At 55.3% G+C, this 14744-nt stretch overlaps 1 protein-coding gene across 5 annotated transcripts; it reads right to left on the bottom strand.

Moving 5' to 3' along the window:
• Positions 1-297: 297 nt before the first annotated feature.
• Positions 298-12468, bottom strand: IRAK1 (interleukin 1 receptor associated kinase 1). 5 transcript variants are annotated; one of them, XM_049872361.1, is made up of 14 exons: positions 12233-12468; positions 11981-12148; positions 11719-11856; positions 11551-11645; positions 11199-11384; positions 10987-11051; positions 10749-10863; positions 6703-6821; positions 5979-6186; positions 5362-5427; positions 3967-4203; positions 2777-3215; positions 2295-2438; positions 1731-1884 (listed from the first exon to the last, which is right to left on the bottom strand). In XM_049872361.1, the coding sequence occupies exons 1-14, from the start codon at positions 12366-12368 to the stop codon at positions 1823-1825; spliced, it is 2178 nt and encodes a 725-aa protein (XP_049728318.1). In that variant the 5' UTR covers positions 12369-12468; the 3' UTR covers positions 1731-1822. The 5 variants fall into 5 exon arrangements, with proteins under 5 accessions (XP_049728322.1, XP_049728318.1, XP_049728320.1 ...); XM_049872363.1 differs by having other exon boundaries at positions 11199-11354; XM_049872360.1 differs by having other exon boundaries at positions 11199-11387; positions 12233-12466.
• Positions 12469-14744: the final 2276 nt, after the last annotated feature.

Raw genomic sequence — 14744 nt, 5'->3', positions numbered from 1 at the left:
TTACCAGAAAATGACAGATCAATATTCCTCATGAACACAGATATAAAAACTCTCAACAGATATTAGCAAACGGAATTCAGCAATATATAAAAGGATAATGAATCATAACCAAGTAGTGTTTTTATCTAAGAAACACAAGGTTGATTTAACATCTGAAAATCAATCAATGTGATTCACCAGATTAACATCAGAAAAATATTATGATCATCTCAACAGATGCACAAAAAGCACTTAAAAAAATTCAAGAATCATCTATATTCAAAATTCTCAACAAACTAGGATATATGAAAACTTCCTCCACCTGATCAAATACATTTATGAAAATCCTACAGCGAACATACTTAATGGTGAAAGACAACACTTTCCACCTAAGACTGAGAACAAGGCGATGATGTTCACTTTCACCACTTCTATTCGGCATTTTACTAGCGGTCTTAGCCAATGCAATAAGGCAAGAAAAAGAACTAAAAGGCATACACATTTGAAAAGAAGTAAAACTATTTTTATTTGCAGATGAAATGATCATGTACATTGGCTACCCCAAGGTATTTACCGAAAAACTACTAGTACTAATAAATGAATTTAAGCAAGGTCAGAGGCTACTAGGTCAATATATAAAAAAATCAATTGTGTTTCTATATACTATGAATGAACAATCGGAAAATGAAATAAAAGTGCCATTTACAGTGGAATAAAAAAACATAAATGACTTAGAGAAAACATTAACGCCCTAGGAAAGCACTGTTGGACAGCAGTACTGTGGACCTGGCACCAGTGTAGGTGCGGCTCATTAGGAGTGGAAACAAGGGCCTCCAGAGGATTTGGGGAGCTAGTGTTTTTAGATGGACAGTCAAGAATCTTAAGATGAAAAGCAATGGAAAGAAAGCTCAACACTTTCAGTGCAAGAAACTCCACAAGTATAGCCAGAGATCCAAAATGCAAAATTTTATTACTCAAGGACAACTTTTACTTCACCAATGCCTAGCTTCATGGGGGCGTGTAGTGTGACTCATGATTGTGGACAAACAATCATCATAAGCCTGTGCTACAGCCCGGGGCTACTTTCTAAGACACCCAAGAGGACGCTCAGTTAAACAAAATCTGACTTGCTTCTAACATGCGAAGGTTGTTTTTTCTCTGAAAATGCTTCCCCTCCCTCTCTGCCTTGTTCCCAACTTCCGTCTTCTTGGGCCTCCTCACTGTTTAGGCTTGGGCCTAGCTGCTCCTTCTTTCACCATCAGTGCCTGGGTCAGAGGCTGAGCCCATGGCCTCCAGAGCTTAACCTGGTCTGCAGCCGTTCATAGACCCAAGGATGCCAGTGAACCCTGGGGCATGCAGGCACTGGCCAGACTTGTGGGGCGGGGGGAGGGCGGGGCGCTGTGGACTGGGAAGAGACTCAGAACTCCTACTTCTTGTGAGTGGACCGAGCCACAGGACAGCCACATGGCAACTTTCCACATTACAAACGGCCCGGGAGGGCTCTGGGCCTCACCTGCTCTATTCTGCAGCATAGATGGCTGCAGATACCCCACCTCACTCTCAGGGGAGCCAGCTCCCCTTCATCCCACTGCACCAGCACCCATGCAGCCAGCGGCCTCAGATCCGTACTCCCCATGTCCCTCTAATGACACCCAAGTGATGACCCAAAGGCCAATCGATGGCTTGGCTGGCCGAGTCCTGCCTGTGACCCCCCCCCTTCTCCCTCCAGGGACGGTGCCCCCACGCCCGCAGCCCACGAGCTGCCAAGCGTTCGCACACCGTGAGAACTTCCGACCACGAGAACTTTGACTTCCAGGTTTGGGGCGTCTGACCGGGCACATGCTCAGCTCTGAAACTCGTCACTCTCTTCAGGCCCCTGCCTGTCCGCAGGGCCCAGGCCCAAGCCTATGAAAGGGAAGAGGAGAGGACACTTAGCAAGCAGGTGGGGGCTCTGCTGCTGCCTCATCTCCTGGGGCATTTTCTGGAATCAAGGCTATTTCTAAGAAGCGCCTCTTCCAGTAGCATCTGGAATGGAAAGTTCTCGCTGGGCTTCTTAGTTTCTGGGAGCATCAGCGAGGGTTGGCAACCCCAGGCAGAGAAAGGTGTTGTCAGGGGCAGCCAAGGTTCACAGGAGAAGGTAGGGAGCTGGGGTAGAGTCGACAACTTGCCAAGGGAGAAGGGGTGGGAGGGCAGGGGTGGCTGGGTTTTCAGCCCTCCTTGGGGGAGTGGCCTGCCTGCACTGTCAGGACCTGTGGCAGCTGGCAGGAGTGCAAGTCTCCAGGGTATCTGCCCCATCCACCCAGCCTCTGGGGTACCTGGGAGTGAGCTCGAGGACAGCAGCTGGAGGCTGTCCAACACCCCATCTTCGTACAGGGCCAGCTTCTGCACCATCTTCTGTCGGGCGGGGTTGATGACGATCTGCGGTGGCTCAGATGATGTGGTACTAGCCAGCGGTGACCCTGGGGTACACAGCATCCTCTTAGCTGCCAGAGCTGTGCCAGCGTGGCTTTCCCTAGGCACTCCTCGCTGACCCTCGAGGTCTAGGCCTAGCTCCTGCTGACATCAGTTCCCGCAGGGCTCTCAGGGGTGGGGAGGGGAGAAGGGCTAGGAACCGAGGGCCCGGCCTCTCCTCTGGTGAGGCCAGACAGTCCCTAGGTCCCTGGGCCATGATGTGGGCCTCTCTCTAAGGCTGGCAGGCCCCCGCCCCATCAACAGCGGCCTCTTACTAAGGACACATGGGGCTGAACAGCAGGCCCCCAGTTCCTCTTCCCAGAAGGAGTCCCCTGCCCCCAGATACCTTCCAAGGCTGTGGGCCAGGACCCCGGGCCGCTCCCCCAATTTGACTCTCCGGTGACACCCCCTGCCTGAGTGCAGCTGGCCAGTCTGAGGGGCGCTGGGGCCCAGGTGGCAGCTCCTTGCCCAGGGCTACCTGGCAGGGCCGGGCCTGGGGGGGGGCTTGGAGTCAAGTGCCAGGAGCACAAGGCACCAGAGAGGCCGGACATGCTCTCGTCGCTCTCCACAGGCTCGTTGGGGCCTTTCCGGAGCTGGTCTGCAGCCTGGGCCAGGCCTCTGGATGGCGCTGCCAGGGGCTGCCAGGGGGCGCCCCTGCTTGGGGCAATGCCGGCGGTGGATACATAGGAGTTCTCCTGTGGGGAGGGTGGACCACGGCCGGTGGGCTCAGCAGGCTCCAGGGGCAGCCCTGCTGCTGCCTGCAGCTCCTCAAGCCTCTCGTACACCTGCGGGGGCAGAAAAGGCTCTCTGGGAGGGACCCAGGTGGGGCTCTCCTGCCCCACCAGACCCCTTTAAGAAGCAGCCCCAATGCCAGGCAGAGCAGGTCTGCCCACAGGCCAAGCCTTGGGGAGCAGAACCAGGGCTCTCTGGCAGGGCTACCAGCTTCAATCACGGTCTTCAGAGCACGGCCCTGGTGTGGGGCCCTGTGCTCAAACCACAAGGCTGCTTCAGGCTGTCCGTGACCTGTCCTCGGGCTGTCAGGGCCACTAAACTGGCACAACTTGTAACCGGGAAAGCTCTGTTCTTTGCCCCTTTGTCCCTGTCACCAGGAGCCCTTAGTCACAGCTACCAGCACCAAGGACTGAGAAAGGATTCTCTGTATCTTCTAGAAAGTGAACCTCACTGCCCTGCTGTCCTCAAATGGGGCCTTTTCTACTCTCAGCTGTCACCAGAGGGGATAGAGATCAGGGAGGGGGCAGAAAGATGCAGATGCAGTGGCACCATGCACCCAGCAGGGGGCGCAGCAAAGGTCATTTGTTTTTATCTCTGGGCCAGGCTCAAAGTCCAGCGTCAAAGCAGGAAAGCCCTGGGTCCCATGGTGCAGAGAGAAGCAGATGAAACTTGAATGCTGAAGGGCAAGCAAAGAATGTTGTTTTGGAAACTCCAGAAAGAGGCCTGGCAGGCAGTTTGGTCAGCTCACTCTGGTACAGGGCCAAGAATGCAGGACTTCAGGTCAGGCCCTCCCTCCAGGGCTACCTGGGTCATGGGGGGCCTCCTCTTAGCCCTGCGGTGCAGGCAGCAGCAGGCCAGCTGGCCCAGGGGCTGGCCTAGCTTGGGTGGGCAGGGCCCGGGCCTGGGATCCACGTGTTTCTTGTAGATCTGGGCAGCGATTGGAGCAGCCCAGGCATCCGAGGCCAGACCTGCCTGCGCTGTGGTGTGGCCACCTTTCAGGGCCACCCCGGCCTCCTCCGCCTCCTCTTCGACCAGGTCCTTCTGTAGAACAGACACAGTGAGCAAAAACTTCATCGTTTATGCCTCTTTCTATGTATTCATTAATCCCCCAGTGGGTGCCAAGCCCAACACCCTGAGCCCTCTTCACAGAGCTGACATTCCAGTGGGGGAGATGCCCAGGGGCCACAGACCCTGGGAAGCTGCTGCCACTGAAAGACATGCTGGGGCGGAGAGGCCCACGAGGGCGCTGACCAGGGCTGCTGGGTTGGCCAGGCCTCCCTGAACGAGTGCTTGATGGGATCAGAACTAGTCAGACGGCACGAGGCAGTGGGGACACACATAGGATCAGGCCCTTCACCCCAAGAGCAGTGGGGAGGCCTTCACCGGGGCTTTGGCTGTAGCCTAGAGAACAGACGGGAAGAGGAAGGGCTCAGAAGGCCAATGAGAGACAACCACTGAGGACCTGGCAAGTGATGGTGACAGTGGAGAAACAGCTGGTCAGGGTCTGGCTGGAAAGATGGGCCACCGGGACGTACTAGGGCACAAGTGGATGGGTGTGGAAGGTGAAGGAAAGGAGTCTGTTGATGAGGGAGGGCAGCTGAGGCCGCACAAAGAACAGGAGGGGAGAACACAGATGAGATGGCAGGAGCAGCTGAGAGTCCCCACAGAGACACCAGTAACAGACAGGGCCACGCGTGTTTGTTCCCTGAGCCAGGAGCAGACGCACCAGAAGGGTGAGGAGCAAATACTGACAGAGCACATTCCAGGCGTTTCACGTGTCCTGTCTGTTTTGCAGATAGGGAAACTGAGGCCCAGTGCTCCCTCTCAGGCCCCTGTCAAGTTGGGACTTGAACCCAGGTCTCTAGTCTTCTGGCCATGGACAGGCACCCAGGAATACAGGAGGGAGAGGCTGGGGTAACCCAGACCTGCCCTGCAGCCCTGACTGTCCCCTGCTGGGTGCCTAGCCTCCCCTTCCCCGCCCTCCTCCAGAGGTTCCTCTCCAGCCTTGGACCCAGCGCCAGCTACAGGGGGTTTTCATATGCAGTACGTGCATATAAAGACACAGGGTTCTCCTCAGCAAGGAGCAGTCCAGGCCCTGGCTGCTTTCAAAAAGGAGTCAGCAACAGCGGAGGCAGGCTTTGGGGGGCCCTGCCTTCCAGATCGTTCTACCCTCCAGGGCTGCCTCAGGAGCTGGCTCACCAGGTACTTGGTCCCAGTTCCCTGTGTTCTCACAGCCCTCTGGCCCACCAGGGTCTCCAGCACCACCTGGGAAGAGGGCAGAAGAAAGAGAAGTGGTCTCTAAGGCTGACAGAATGGCATGGGTTGGGGCCAACAGGCACACAGCCCTCAGACAAGCAGAGGAGCACTGGTTCCCAGAAGGGACAGCGCCAGGGGGACAGAGACCAGAGATGAAGACAAAGAATGCAGTGGCCCCACACGTCCCTAGTGAGTGAGAGGCCGCTGTTGATGGGGCGGGGGCCTGCCAGCCTTAGAGAGAGGCCCACTTCATGGTCCAGGGACCTAAGGACTGTCTGGTCTATCCAGAGGAGAGGCCAGGCCCTCGGTTCCTAGCCCTTCTCCCCTCCCTGCCCCTGAGAGCCCCGTGGGAACTGGTGTCGGCAGGAGGGCGCGGAGGATGCAGGGAGCTAGGCCTAGACCTCGAGGGAAAGCGAGGTACAGGGCTTGGAAGCGGCCTCATTAGTGTCTCACCAGACCAAACTCTGGTCCCCACATGGAATTTTCCAGGCCCTCTCATCTGTGACCATTTGTGGCCTTTTCCTCCCCCAGGCCGCCACAAGGGCCAGCAAGCAGCTCACCACCCCAAAGCTGAAAGTGTCGGTCTCCACGGCCAGCTTCCCTGTCTTGACATATTCCTCGGGCAGGTAGGCCAGGGTGCCCCGCACCGTCCGAGTCCGGGCCACGGCACTGCTTTGGCCAGGGCTGGCACCAGTAAAGCGGCTAAAACGGGCGAGGCCAAAGTCTCCCAGCTTGGGCATCAGTCTCTCATCCAGGAGGACATTGGAACTTGGGGACGAAAGAGAGTGGAGTCAGCCCCGCCCCGGCCCTAATGTCTCTCCATACCTGCCTGGCCCCTAACGCAATGGAATTCAGGATTGTTGACCTGGTGCTTTGCCCCAGGAAAACGGTCTGTCGCTGCCCTGCATAGTCCAGCAGACTGGCTAATCCCATGCCCACTGCCCAGTGACAGAAGGCTCAGTGGGCACACCCACTGGGTCCTTGCAGTAGAGGGTGGGGCAGCCCCCAAACTCACTCACTCAGTTTTGGCTCCCGTTCTTCAGCAGGGCCTGCCCTTGGCCTCCATCTCCACATGGGTCTGATGCTGGGGTACTCAGCAGCCCTGGAGCCCCCCAACTTGGATGTCCCAGGCCTCAAGCAGGAGAGGGCAGGCCCCTCACGGAGGCACTTAGGGCAGGGCTCCTCTGGGGCCAGACTCGCTGCTCTAAGCTGGCGGGAGGCTGGGAGGCATCTTCCCTTCACAGCTCTCATGGGCCCCAGGGTGCCGGCTGTGCCCCTCCTCACCTCTTGACATCCCCGTGGATGAGGCTGGGGCTGTCCTGGTGTAAGAACTGAATTGCCCGGGCTGTGCCCACAAGGATGTCCATTCGCTGAGGCCAGGAGAGGGGGGCGCAGGCCGGGGTCTGGAGGGCAGAGGGACACAGGGGGCTGGGGGGGCAGCCATGAGCACTCCTGTTCCTCGACTCTGACCCTCCCCCACCTGTCACGACTTCACTCTCTGGGCCTCAGTTGCCCCTTCTGGAAAAACAGGATCAAAACTGCCATTACCTACTTCACAAGGGGGCTGAAACTAAGTTAGTCCGATGTTTTGGGAAACGTTTTAAGAACGTGGAGTGTCTGTTTCCGGGATTCATTACAAACTATAACAGTCACTCCTGAGTTCCCCGAGTTCTTCTCCAAGCAGCTACTTGTCCTGGCTGAGTGGATTTTTGCCCTCCCCCATCACAGTGTGCCCATCCTGGGCACACAGGTGACAAGGCAAGGAAGCCCACAAGACACGAAGAGCTGCCAACTGCTCCCTTTTCTCAAAGGCCGGGTTGATGAGACCCTTTCGTCACTCTGCTCACAAGGGGGAGAAGCATGAGTTGGGGCGCTCTTGTGCAGAAATCCCCCTTCCGAGAGGCAGTGGGCCCAGCTCCAGGCCGTGCAGGAGCAGCCAGGGTAAAGCCATCAAAAGAGACCCATACATCAAAAAAATAATTCACCCTGATCAAGTGGGATTTATACCAGGTATGCAAGGCTGGTTTAATATCAGAAAAACCATTAATGTAATCCATCACATAAATAAAACAAAAGACAAAAACCACATGATCTTATCAATTGATGCAGAAAAGGCATTTGACAAAGTCCAACACCCATTTATGATAAAAACTCTTACCAAAATAGGAATTGAAGGAAAATTCCTCAACATAATAAAGGGCATCTATGCAAAGCCAACAGCCAATATCACTCTAAATGGAGAGAACCTGAAAGCATTTCCCTTGAGAACGGGAACCAGACAAGGATGCCCTTTATCACCGCTCTTATTCAACATCGTGTTGGAAGTCTTAGCCAGGGCAATCAGGCTAGACAAAGAAATAAAAGGTATCCGGATTGGCAAGGAAGAAGTAAAGTTATCACTATTTGCAGATGACATGATTATATACACAGAAAACCCTAAGGAATCCTCCAGAAAACTACTGAAACTAATAGAAGAGTTTGGCAGAGTCTCAGGTTATAAAATAAACATACAAAAATCACTTGGATTCCTCTACATCAACAAAAAGAACACCGAAGAGGAAATAACCAAATCAATACCATTCACGGTAGCCCCCAAGAAGATAAGATACTTAGGAATAAATCTTACCAAGGATGTAAAAGACCTATACAAAGAAAACTACAAAGCTCTACTACAAGAAATTCAAAAGGACATACTTAAGTGGAAAAACATACCCTGCTCATGGATAGGAAGACTTAACATAGTAAAAATGTCTATTCTACCAAAAGCCATCTATACATTTAACGCACTTCCGATCCAAATTCCAATGTCATATTTTAAGGGGATAGAGAAACAAATCACCAATTTCATATGGAAGGGAAAGAAGCCCCGGATAAGCAAAGCACTACTGAAAAAGAAGAAGAAAGTGGGAGGCCTCACCTTACCTGACTTCAGAACCTATTATACAGCCACAGTAGTCAAAACAGCCTGGTATTGGTACAACAACAGACACATAGACCAATGGAACAGAATTGAGAACCCAGACATAGATCCATCCACGTATGAGCAGCTGATATTTGACAAAGGACCAGTGTCAATTAACTGGGGAAAAGACAGCCTTTTTAACAAATGGTGCTGGCATAACTGGATATCCATTTGCAAAAAAATGAAACAGGACCCATACCTCACACCATGCACAAAAACTAACTCCAAGTGGATCAAAGACCTAAACATAAAGACTAAAACGATAAAGATCATGGAAGAAAAAATTGGGACAACCCTAGGAGCCCTAATACAAGGTATAAACAGAATACAAAACATTACCAAAAATGATGAAGAGAAACCCGATAACTGGGAGCTCCTAAAAATCAAACACCTATGCTCATCTAAAGACTTCACCAAAAGAGTAAAAAGACCACCTACAGATTGGGAAAGAATTTTCAGCTATGACATCTCCGACCAGCGCCTGATCTCTAAAATCTACATGATTCTGTCAAAACTCAACCACAAAAAGACAAACAACCCAATCAAGAAGTGGGCAAAGGATATGAACACACATTTCTCTAAAGAAGATATTCAGGCAGCCAACAGATACATGAGAAAATGCTCTCGATCATTAGCCATTAGAGAAATGCAAATTAAAACTACGATGAGATTCCATCTCACACCAGCAAGGCTGGCATTAATCCAAAAAACACAAAATAATAAATGTTGGAGAGGCTGCGGAGAGATTGGAACTCTCATACACTGCTGGTGGGAATGTAAAATGGTACAACCACTTTGGAAATCTATCTGGCGTTATCTTAAACAGTTAGAAATAGAACTACCATACAACCCAGAAATCCCACTCCTCGGAATATACCCTAGAGATACAAGAGCCTTCATACAAACAGATATATGCACACCCATGTTTATTGCAGCTCTGTTTACAATAGCAAAAAGTTGGAAGCAACCAAGGTGTCCATCAACGGATGAATGGGTAAATAAATTATGGTATATTCACACAATGGAATACTACGCATCGATAAAGAACAGTGACGAATCTCTGAAACATTTCATAACATGGAGGAACCTGGAAGGCATTATGCTGAGCGAAATGAGTCAGAGGCAAAAGGACAAATACTGTATAAGACCACTATTATAAGATCTTGAGAAATAGTAAACCTGAGAAGAACACATACTTTTGTGGTTACGGGGGGGGAGGGAGGGAGGGTGGGAGAGGGTTTTTTTTATTGATTAATCAGTAGATAAGAACTGCTTTAGGTGAAGGGAAAGACAACACTCAATACATGGAAGGTCAGCTCAATTGGACTGGACCAAAAGCAAAGAAGTTTCCGGGATAAAATGAATGCTTCAAAGCTCAGCGGAGCAAGCGCGGGGGTCTGGGGAACATGGTTTGCGGGGACTTCTAAGTCAATTGGCAAAATAATTCTATTATGAAATCATTCTGCATCCCACTTTGAAATGTGGCGTCTGGGGTCTTAAATGCTAACAAGCAGCCATCTAAGATGCAGCAATTGGTCTCAACCCACCTGGAGCAAAGGAAAATGAAGAACACCAAGGTCACGCGACAACTAGGAGCCCAAGAGACAGAAAGGGCCACATGAACAAGAGACCTACATCATCCTGAGACCAGAAGAACTAGTTGGTGCCCGGCCACAATCGATGACTGCCCTGACAGGGAGCTCAGCAGAGGACCCCTGAGGGAGCAGGAGAGCAGTGGGATGCAGACCCCAAATTCTCATAAGAAGACCAAACTTAATGGTCTGACTGAGACTGGAGGAATCCCAGCGGCCATGCTCTCCAGACCTTCTGTTGACACAGGACAGGAACCATCCCTGAAGACAACTCATCAGACATGAAAGGGACTGGTCAGCGGGTGGGAGAGAGACGCTGATGAAGAGTGAGCTAATTATATCAGGTGTACACTTGAGATTGTGTTGGCAACTCTTGTCTGGAGGGGGGATGGGAGGATAGAGAGAGAGGGAAGCCGGCAAAATTGTCAAGAAAGGAGAGACTGAAAGGGCTGACTCAAGACGGGGAGAGTAAGTGGGAGTAGGGAGTGAGATGTATGTAAACTTATATGTGACAGACTGATTGGATTTGTAAACGTTCACTTGAAGCTTAATAAAAGTTATTATAAAAAAAAAAAAAAAAAAGAGACCCATAGAAAATGGCCACCCAACCTCGGGAGGAGCCCTAAGCTAGGGGCTGCAGGGAGAGCCGGGAGCCCGGGCCCTGCCCACTGGTGAGACTCGTTCACAAATACTGAGCCCAAGGCTGTATGCCCAGTTCTCCCCAGGACCCCGTGTGCCACAGGCCCAGGGACCTGTGCCAGGTCAGGTGGGGCTACCTGGAAGTGGAGGCGGTCTTCCAGGGAACCATTGGGCAGGAAGCCGTAGACTAGGCAGTAGAAGCCGCTCTGAGCACAGTAGCCGGCAAAGTCCACAATGTTTGGGTGACGAAACCTGCTTGACAAAGGGAGGGCTACGTGTCTCGCCTCAGGCTTCACCACACTTTCCCCCTGGCCATGGCGGGGGCCCAGAGAGCCAGGCACAGCCCTGGAAGCATTTTGGTAGGGGGAAGCTCACCGGGACAGCTGCTCCACCTCAGTCAGGAAGCTCTGCTTCACAGCGTTCCACTCCAGATCGGCGTCCTGCAGCCCCGGTGAGGAGGGGAGGGGAGGGGAGAGGCTCTGCTCACCATGGCCACCCCACCACTCCCACTGCCACCTTTCCCGGACTTTCTGCAACCCAGCAGCCTGGGACCCTGAACTGGCGCCTTCGCCGGAGGACACACCCACCTCCTTCAGCCTCTTCACAGCATACACCGTGTTCCTCATCACCGCCCGGTACACGCAGCCAAAACCACCCTCACCGATCTTGAGCTCCTCGGAGAAGTTGCGGGTGCCCTGGGCAATCTCAGGGAGGGGCCAGCAGAACGGGGCAGGGTGGGCCCCCTGCAGGAAAGCCAGTGGGCTCTCTGGGCTCTGCTGTGGGACAAGACCCCAGCAGGTGGGCTCCTGTGTCTGGGTCTCCTCCCCTCTGCCCTGGGCAGCCAGGTCCCCAAATCCACCCCAGCTGCCTCCCAGCTGGCTGCTGGCTCCGCTTTCTTCCTCTGTGCCTGGAATCTTGCCTGAGGCAAGGGGCACCCACCTCGGTGGAGCAAGGGGCTGGAGTTGGCAGTGCTGGTCGGGGGACGGCAGGGTGTGCGGTGGGGCCGAGGTGGGGCCCAGGATGGGTCTGGGAACCTGTTAAAGTGAGAGACCACGGTCAAGGTGCCTCTTCCCCAAACCCATCTTGTCCAGCAGCCCCGGCTCTTACCTGGGGAGAGGAGGGTGGAGGCTGAGGACTGCGACTTCCTGGGGCTCCTGGCCTTGGCCTCAGAGGGGACAGAGATGCTGCTGGGCCCCAGGGGCGGGGTGGTGGCGGTGGGGGGCGGGAGAGGGGCAGGAGGATGCCCTGTGCACGGCGGAGGAAAGGGAGAGGGTGAGTGGCGCCTCGGCCCTCGGCCCCCGGCCCCCGGCCCCCGGCCCCCGGCCCCCGACCCCCGGCCCCCGGCCCCCGGCGGCCAGCGGGCACTCACAGGCCGTGATGATGTCCCGAGCGCGGAGGAGCTGCAGGTGCGTGAGGATGCGCACGAGGTCGGCCACGCGGGCGTTGCGATTGATCCAGGGCCACAGGACGCTGGCCGTGCGCTGTCCCGAGCGCTCGCAGAGCCGAAGCTCGGTCTGGTCGCGTACGATCAGGGCCGCTGCGGGGCAGGGGGCGTCAGGCGGGCAGCGGCGACCCGGGGACCCCCCGCCCCCCGCCCCGGCCCGCGTCCGCCGCCACCCACCGAACTGGCACCAGTCGGCAGGCTCCAGGGCGTCCATCACCTTGTAGAAGCGGCACATGACCCAGGGCGGCACCTCGTACAAGAAGTGCTGGGCGCCGGGGGCCGCGGGGTCCCCCGGGCCCGGGCCCCCGGCCATGGCCCGCCTAGCGCCGCCGCCGCCGGGCCGGGGCCTCTGGGGCCTCGGCGGGCGCGGGCCTCGGCCGGCCGGGTCGACGGACACTGACTCACTTCCCCTTTAAGTCGCCTCGTGCGACGCCCGGCGGGACGGAAGGGGCGGTGCCCGGGCCCCGCCGCCATCTCGGCCGCCGCCGCGCAAGCCTTGGCCACAAGGGGGCGCCCGCGCCCGGCCGCAGCCCCTGCTCCCGCGAGCCCGGGAAGTCGGACCTGCACCTCGCCCAACCGGGCGGGCCTCCAAGAGGAGCGGCCTGCTAAGTGGGGCGCTGAGGGACGAGGACGAGCGCTTCGGGCACCAGAAGCACAGGGCACGGCGAAGGCACAGTATGTTTCAGAATGGGAGAGTGCTTCCAGGTGGCTACAGCCGGACCATGAGAGAGCCATTTGGAGGTCCCGTTAAGATGTTTGGTCTTTAAGTGGTAGGCAGTGGCTAGTCATCAGAGTTCTGGGCAGGACAGGGTCAGTTAGGTGTTCCACAAAGGCCCCCCTTGGCTGACTCCAGTCAGGGAGGGCGCCCTGGCTCCATCTTCTCTCCTTCAAACCTGCTCCACCAAGTGTTAGCTCCTCTACTTTCCTTCTCTACTGGCTCCCTCCAATGAGCACATACACCTAAGTCTCTTCTGACCGAAAAACCGATCTTGGTGCCTCCCCGCATCACCTTCACCTCCTGCTGTCTCTCCTCCGTTTTGCTGTCACACTTCTCAGGCAGTTCTCACTTCCCCTGGGGCAGGACAGCAGGGTCTGGCTTCCCCCAGTCACCACCTCGAACTCTGCTCAGCTAGTTTGACTTCTTTAGCCACGTTTGTGTCTCTTGCCCACTCTCAAAATGTTCTCCACCCTGATTTCCTTGGATTCTTGGGCCACCCCTCCACTCCTCTACCCCACACCTCAGCAGCCACTATCTTCCCATCGTCCCCTGATCATCTCTGGGGCTCAGCCCTTCCCCACTGGCCCCCGCCTGCTTTATTACCTTCCCTGCTTACACTCTTCCCGGGGTCCTGGAGCCCTCTGATGGGGTCCCAGTTCCTTTTTGCAGCACACATGGCTGTCACGATGTGGCCCCTGCCCATCCTCTCATTTCTAACTCTCTCCACAGAGCAGCAGCCTTAAGCAATTCAGAACTCTGCAGGGTTCCAAAAATGTACATGCAGGGTTTTCTGTGTCCTGGAGTTTGCACATGCCACTGGATTGGCCTGGAACATTCTCCTTGTCCAACAGCTGTGGCGAACCTTTTCCGGTCCCTCGGCAGACAGAGCTGACTGCAGTCCACCCGGCACCTTTTACTTCTTGTGCATCCTGCTCACCACAGGGCCACCACCCCACTAGACGGGGAGTCCCCAGGAGCAGGACTGTTCCTTCTTCAGTTGGCTTCTCCAGCTGCCAATAAGTCTTCTCCGCCAGCTTCCTGGCCCCTCTCAATCCTGACCCCAAAGGAGCATCCCCAGCTTGTGTTCCCAGGGACTTAGGGCTGCTTCCAGAAGCCAGATCCTCCCACAGGGCCTGAAATCTATCCCCACTGAGCTTCTTCCACAGGACTTCTCAGGAGACAGCCCTTCCTGAGACACACCCTACCATCTGAGATGACCACACACATGCTAAGCTTCAGGGGAGCAGGGCCTGGGGCCTCCTTGCTCATGCAGGCTGTCAGCTCCTAGAACAGTCCAGATGCCTACGAGTGGGATCTTGTCCCCCTCCCTTTCAGTTTCCATTCAGGGCCAGGACTTGAGTGTACCTTCCAGTACGTGTGCGTCCAGCATCTGCAGCGTCCTCAGTCTGGAGCCAGGGCAAACAGCTACCGAGAGCCCATACCCTGACTGGGAACCAGAGAGGATGGGGGGACAGGCCTATAAACCCCTTCCGCTCCTGGGGAACCAGGCTCTTGTGGCCCACAGGGCCCCCTTAGGGCAATCTGTCAGCATGCCCTTGCTGGGTCAAGCGGCCTGGTCATCAGGCAGCCAAGGCCAATGCAGAGGTCACAACTGACGTTCGAGACAGGAAGAGCCAGAGCTGGGAGAAGGGGTCCAAAAGCACCCAGATGCTCCCCGCCCCTGGCAGGGACACGCAGACCCTCCCGCCCCCAGTCCCTGTGCTGTGATTAGAAGGACTGGAAGAGATGGAGGCAGGGCAGACCTGGCCGGCCCTTCTGGGGTTCCCCATTGTCCTCAGGACTTGGAGCACCCCAAAGAGGTGGCCTCCGCAGACGAAGAGCGCATCCCTTCTTTCTGCTCTGCCAGGCCTCAACCCCGTCCATCTGTGGCAAGGGCAAGCCAGAGACGGTCAGGAAACCCGTGTGACCTGGGAGGGGGACTTCTGACAATGAAAGCCCAGACCTTGAGTC

The sequence above is a fragment of the Elephas maximus genome, chromosome X (assembly GCF_024166365.1).
Source record: "Elephas maximus indicus isolate mEleMax1 chromosome X, mEleMax1 primary haplotype, whole genome shotgun sequence".
NCBI lineage: Eukaryota > Metazoa > Chordata > Mammalia > Proboscidea > Elephantidae > Elephas > Elephas maximus.
This window is presented reverse-complemented; position numbering and strand designations above follow the sequence as displayed.

Bases quoted from the DNA above. Each gene is read 5' to 3' on its own strand.
- IRAK1 (XM_049872360.1), bottom strand. From the start codon at position 12,368: ATGGCCGGGGGCCCGGGCCCGGGGGACCCCGCGGCCCCCGGCGCCCAG. The intron at 3,216-3,966 runs GTAGCCCTGGAG...CTGCCCCCGCAG, and splicing joins GGAGGCCCCCCATGACCCAG to GTGTACGAGAGGCTTGAGGA. The intron at 1,885-2,294 runs GTACCCCAGAGG...TCCCTTTCATAG, and splicing joins GTCCTCGAGCTCACTCCCAG to GCTTGGGCCTGGGCCCTGCG.